The sequence below is a fragment of the Centrocercus urophasianus genome, unplaced genomic scaffold (genome assembly GCF_019232065.1).
Source record: "Centrocercus urophasianus isolate 14NV4802_14NV808 unplaced genomic scaffold, USGS_Curo_1.0 seq_30, whole genome shotgun sequence".
In the NCBI taxonomy this organism is placed as follows: Eukaryota; Metazoa; Chordata; class Aves; order Galliformes; family Phasianidae; genus Centrocercus; species Centrocercus urophasianus.
Genome location: NW_024884867.1, coordinates 9,320,799 through 9,327,473, shown reverse-complemented (window position 1 = coordinate 9,327,473; position 6,675 = coordinate 9,320,799). Strand labels below are relative to the sequence as shown.

Genomic DNA, 6,675 nt, shown 5'->3' with positions numbered 1-6,675 from the left:
CAAAAAGATCCTTATAGAAGTGCATCTTCACTGTACTGAATTGAAATGATGACCTTGCTTGCCTACCCTAGCTTCTCAGTTAGTAAATAATTGGAAACATTGGAATAGATTCAGAGGGGGTGTACAAGTGTGCTGGTTATCCACCAGTATCTTTTCAGTCACAGTCCGAAACTGCTTGTCAGTGTTTCCAAATATTTAAAATTTAGATTGCAGATTACCACTCTAATAGCTTTTTGCTGACAGGGCATTGAATGGAGTTATCTGAGAGGTGATGTATACCCATTCTTTCTCCTCCAGCTGTGTGCAGTACTACTACCTCTCACCTGCCTGCTTGTCTCCAGCAGCAGTGTTGAGCAGGACCGAGCAGCCTGCTTGGAGCTGACAGCTGCAGCCATGGCTTGGGAGGAACAGCTGCCACCTGCACTGGGGCTCGTCTTCCAGTGCCTTTTCAACCTCCTACTTGCATGTGTCACATACTGAGGTGGGAGCCTTTCTATGGTCAGTGCCATGGCAAAAGCAATACAATCCTCAGTGTAATATTCTTTGAGAGGACAGAGTGGTTGTGCTCTTCTTGTGGTTTGGGAGCTTTTCCAGAGAATTTTTAAGAAAGCATGCCTATGGCTTCATTAATTTAATTTGATACAATGCAGTCTTCACATAGAAGTAAATTTTCTTAGCTTCTTTAGCAACCTCACACCAGTGGAGATGTGCATTGGGAGTAAATACCCAAGTACTTAGGCATTGGGAATTGATGAATTTATCTGACTGTAAGATAATTGAGCAGGTATATTTGACTTAGGTGGGAAAAAAAGCCACAAATACAGAAAGAAACAGCCAGCTGAGCTTAGAATAGGTTGTAAGAGAGAGCCTTCAGTGTTATTTTTCTTTTTTTCCTATTTCAAATTTAACCCAATGTTAAATTGATTTGATACATTCATGTGGCTTGATAAGTGACTACAAATAACCAGGCGTGCTTCTGACTGCAGTCAGTGGGTCAGCCTTTGCACCTGTGAATCTGCTCAGTCTCTTCTGTCACGTACTGTAGCTGTCTCAGTTGCACAGTGTCACTATTTTAGTTACCTCTGTCTAACATGTGAAGTCCTTCCAGACGCACAGTGGTGGTTGTGCAGCATTTACAAATCAGCTTTTTGGAATAAAAAGGCTATTTTATAAGCACTTATAACTACGTTTTGGCGAACAAAAGTACTTCTCAAAGATTTTTTTTTACCAAGGGAAACATAGAAATGGTAAGTACAACATAATTGTTTGCATATTCTAAAGAATGTTTTGTTTGCATTTCTTGGCTGCTTTTGAATCCAATCTTTTTCTTTCATTTCTGTAAGTAGGGGAGGAAAGGTGCATTTTGATGTTCATTAGTAAACAGTTCTTAGAAATTGCTAAGTTGTGATATGAGTAACTAACAATATGTAGCAGACTGTGGACTGGGAGGAAAGCAAGAGTTATGCATAAGAAAACAAACTATATTTACTATATACAGCCTTCAGAGAGAACTTGAGAGTATATTAGCTCAGCCCATTCTGGCTCCAGTAAACTGAGCCGGACCACTTTAAACTAACAGAGGGCAGCTCAATTTAGAGAATATGTCAGAATGGAGGTGGATCAGAAGAGGTGCCATTTATATAACAGCTCGTTTTACAGTCCTCACATGTAATTTCACAGGCAGCTTCGATGCATACTTGTTGAGGTAACTTAGTCTTACTGTACAGAGCTATTGACTTTTTGTAGTTAAAAGGAGTTGAATTACATTGTTCTAATTGAAATCTGATTATATGTTTAATTTCAAACTACAGTCATCAGAATATACTTTAAATAAGGCTATTAAGTTCAACACTGATATGTTAGCATTTGCTACAGCAGTGCAGTAGTATCTTATTAAGTGGTGGTAGTTTAATAAAGGAAAACAAGTCAACATTTACCAGCCTTCTGTTGTAATGGACTCTTACAGGCTTACTGTTAATCCCCAGATACTCCATCATGTGGAAAATGCCTATAAATGCTGACCTTGCAGTAACACAGTAGGTAGTACAATGAAGAATGCTTCCTTGGATTTAAGTATTTTGAGTATGCATAACTGAATGTATACTGAGTAAGATCCCTTTCCTCTGTACTGTTCACTTTTTTTTAATGAGCACTGATTAGGGTTTGGAAGCTAATGTCTGGGAGGCATTTTCATTTCATTCTAGCCTTTTCGATGGTGAAAATTTTTGTTTAGTAGCACATATTGAATAAAAATCTGAATTTTGCAGTAATAAAATATATGTTATGTCTATTATTGCAACCTTCACATACTGTAGGACTGTATTGGCATATATCGTCAGTCCAGTCATGCATATTTATCTAATATTAGCTCTCTAGCTTCTGCAAAACTCGTCTCTGTTCCCTCTGTAGGTTTTTACTCTGATCGGTTTTTACTGATTTCTCTTCTCAAAATTTAAGTAATCATCTTAAAAATTAATTCTCTTATTGCTGATTTTTCTGCTATGTTCTTTTCTGTCCAAAGGATTGAATGATTACTAACTTACTCTGCAGACGTTTTATTCTTGCTACTTTTTTTAATGGACTTCTGGCAGACTGGGACTCTTAGCAGCAGCCTTCTGCAGTGCAGCACACCTATTTGGGACCTGATCAGTGAAATATTTGCCATTTCTTCATGGTGTTATTTTAATTACTGGCAGTACTCACAGAAAAAGAGTTGAAAAAGAGATACTCTTCAAAATGCAGACTTTCCTAGCTTTTGAACCATCTCACTGCAGGTCTTAAAGTTTCTTCCAGTTTCTTCTCTTGGTCTTCTGCTTTCCTTCTGTTGATGCCATTGCTTTTAGAGACATTGTCTATTCTAATAGTGAATCTACATCACGGTATGTGTAGTGAAGAAAAGCAATGGTATGCATGCCTAGTAAACAAGGGCGATTACTGATGACAGAGACTAATCTTAGTTTTATCCACATGGCTGCCAGCCATCTTAAAAGTGTAAATATAGCTGATAGGAAACTGATCTAACTGCATCAGAAAGCAACTGAGGAGAAAAAATACATGGATTAAAAAATCAAACAGCTTTTAACCTTCTGAAAAGTTGTGGGGGAAAAAAAATCAAAACATTCTGGTTCTAAGTTCATGCAGATTTAAACACTGCATTTGCAGCTCGCATCCTTTTGATTTTCCCTTTTGGCAGTTTGTTCACATTAGAGTCAGTGGATGGAATCTCAGAGGAGAATAAAAGCCAGTGTTTTGAAAACTAATGAAGTAATTATCCAAAGCATTATTTACAATGATTACTTAGAAGATAATGAGACCCTTTAATTATGTTTGTTCTGCATAGCTAGCCTTTCAATAATTCAGAGTACTACTGTTCAATTTCCTCTATATTCACTTTGCACATTTTTATTTGGAAAACTGTCACAGCTGTTTGTTATGTGTGAGTATGGGCCCTCATTCTGAATGTTGTTTGTCACACAAGAATCACCTGCTCACTTCAGTTGGAGTAGGAAGTTTTTTAAGTTCAGGCTTCTCTGACTTTTCAGTGTAGTGTGGAACGAAATTGTGGGTGAAACAAAGCTGTGTTGTAGCTTAAAAGTAGCACTACTGTACAGTAACGTGTTAATCCAGTAAGTGAAGTTTGTGCTACTGTTTATCTCCTTACAGGTAAAGTTTGAGTTTGGTTTCATTTTGGGAATCATGTTGATTTTGTTTGAAGCGTAAGTTTGTTTTTAAATAGCCTTGCTCACTTGTCTATAAAAAAAAAATTCAGATCATTAGTATTTCAGCAGGTAATAAATATTTCACTAATATATTCATAAGCAGCCGTGAACTTGCTGCTAAAATAGACAATTCTGCTGAAGCACGTGCCTAAATGCTACAGTCCCCTAGGAGATCTGTCTTTTGTCACAGGCTTTATCTTGGTACACCAATGAAGCACAGGCTCGCTATGTGCAGTGATGCTACTCCAGATTAGTAGGGCTGATGATGTAGTCACTGATGCCTAGAAATCAATAAGAAGAATGTTAATCTCAGAGAGGCTCCAAAAGCTTGGAGTTTGTCTGCTGGCAGTTAATTCAGACTCAAATTGACTCCTGTTGGAATCTTTCCATCAACTTGGAGAGATGCTGCAAAGGGCAACGGATCTTATACTTACCTCTGATTACTTGGAGGCAGATATGCAGCCTAAGCAGAAGTATATTTTAATTAAACTGGAGTATATTATAAATACAGAAGAACAGAACCATGGTAGGGTAAGGTAGAAGTTAAAATCTCAAGGAGCTTTTTAAGCAATATAGTTCTGTTTCACTTGGTCACTGTGAAATTAAATTTAAAAACAATGCATTCAAGTGGTGATTACATTTACATTACATTTACACTGTGGCCATTAGCCATTACTCAAATATAAGAGGATATGTATCTCAGTGGCTAGTACAGAAAGTACTAGTTTCAAAGGTAAAAAACACTGACTACTCATTTGCAATAAAACTTTTCAGAGGAAAATGGGAATCTTTTGAGTTCCACTTATTTATCCTGTGTTATTTGGGTTATCTTTTGTTATTTGGGTTATCTTTTGAGAAGTCCAACCGGGAAAAATGGGAAGACACTTCTTTCCAGGAGTGTCAGAATGTTGACCCAGCCTCCCTAGACCTTGGATTAAAGACACAAGGTGGGCCATGAATGTTTTGGAAGGAAGAGAACAAAGGTGTTGAGAAAGGAGAAATATTTGAGTAGTATGTCTGTTGCCTTGAAGTTGTAACTAGTGAAATGATGCTGTCTGACTTTATTAAGTCAGAAGATCTGTATGCCAATTTAAGCTTCTCTCTAGGGAGTTGAAATGCTCTCAAGCCACTTTTCACCCTCTATTACAGAAGAAAGCTATCAGTCACATTCTGGATCATGGCTGTTCTGTACTGGATTCCCCCAAGGCAAATCAATCATTTCCAAAGGCAGCTAAGTCCTTGATTAAAGATCAAGAGGAAGACAAAGTAGTGAGTAACCTTTTCCAATCTAGGATATGTCAGAACTTGTTTGAAGACTGCCTGGTGTTTCTCATTGGCTTTTTTTTTTTTTTTTTTGTTATTTGCTTTTTTGTGGTGTGATAAGTAAATGTCTAAAATAAGCATTTTTTTTAAATCTAGACATTAAGAGTTATATAAGAGCAATATAAAACCTTGTTACTAAAAGCTTTCTGCTATAGGATTAGTATGCGAACTAATTAAAACAAGAACCTACTGCTTGGCACATAGTTTAGAAAGGAGAGATCAGAAAGCATCGTGTTTGTGAGCCATAACATTATAACAGTTGCAAACCTCATTTGGCTACAAAGGTGGGCTATTCTGGATATACTATGCCTGAAATCACACACTCATTCTATGAAAGAAGAGTTGCTCTAGAGAGTGTGAAACTTCTGACAGAAGGCGCGCTCTTGATGTCCCTGGTAAGTCTGAGGTGAGACACAGATCATGTTTAAAGCTGAAGCTCACAGGCCCAGGAGGCTGTCACTGCCCTCTCAAACTGTCCCTCTTTCTTTCATCTCTGCTGAGGACGTGCTTTTTATCTCCACAACAAATAATTAAGGATTCTAGTTTAGATGTGCTTCTCTCTGACTCCTGGGTGTTTGCCGATGGTCATTGCAGAATGGTTTCTACACAATGCCTTGTGGACCTATATTCAACTGTTACCCAATTTGTATATCCTTGTGACCTTATTACTGTCCCTCATCAATAGATTCTTAGGCATTTTTGTTAGAATGATTGTAGATCTTTTTCACATTCCCCACATTAAAAAGCTGCTTCTTCCTAAACTGCCTACGAAGTGGCACATCCATTTTAAAATAAATTAATTTGCATGTGTAGAAGAGTACATTTAAGTTACACCTACAATATAAAGCTTTTTTTTAACCTACAGATACTTCTCACAAGACTATTTAAAAAAAAAAAAAATCACCTACAATTTGGTTCAGAACTGTTATAATGACTGTAGCAGGTTCCCAGAAAGGATTTTGAAGTTATTTAGTAGCATAATGTATGATCTGCATTTCTGAAATGGTTGGATAGTTGACAGCCTACGTATGAATTTCGGAGGCTAATTTTAGGTTACAGTAATCTTGCCCTGCCTGAGAACTTGATCCCAGATGGTCAGGTCACCCACTGCCAGGACAAGTAGGGAGAATGGCCCTGGTGCTCTGGGTCTGTGCAGAACATGACAGCTGGGCGTGTTTGTGTTCACTTGGTGCTGGAGCTGTTCAGGAGGCTTTTGTTAGTCATTCAGTTTTCCGCTACAGCATTCGGTGATTTTCCTTGCGATATGAGGAAAATAAAAAGGTGGAGCAAATTAGAAAAAAAAAAGGAAAAAAAAAAACCAACAGATAAAATCACAGGAAGATAAAATTCAAGTGTTGAAATGTACTTTTAATTACAGCTGATATGCGTGGGATTTTTGTTATTTATTCCTAAGAAACAGCAGACTTTATTGTGAACTTCAAGTGAGTTTGAACAAAATAAAGGCAAAGCCCCATTGCTGCCCTGTAATCCATCTGGATTTACAATCTTTGTACAGCAGAGTTGGGTTTTGCTGACAGGTTGGCTCTCTACATTCTTCTCTTTTAAGGTGGTTCACTGCTATAAGCAAGCATTGTGCTGTGAACAATAACTCACAGTCTTGTAGGCCAGGATG

General features: G+C 37.7%; 1 protein-coding gene across 1 annotated transcript in view; it reads left to right on the top strand.

The window, feature by feature from the left end:
* The first annotated feature begins 4,935 nt into the window (after positions 1–4,935).
* Positions 4,936–6,675, top strand: part of RIMBP2 (RIMS binding protein 2) — a 114,622-nt gene continuing 112,882 nt past the window's right edge. Inside the window, exons 1-2 of the mRNA XM_042828615.1 lie at positions 4,936–4,988; positions 5,327–5,437. Coding sequence (XP_042684549.1) covers positions 5,348–5,437 — 90 coding nt within the window. The 5' untranslated portion in view covers positions 4,936–4,988; positions 5,327–5,347. The remainder of the gene's footprint in view (positions 4,989–5,326; positions 5,438–6,675) is intronic.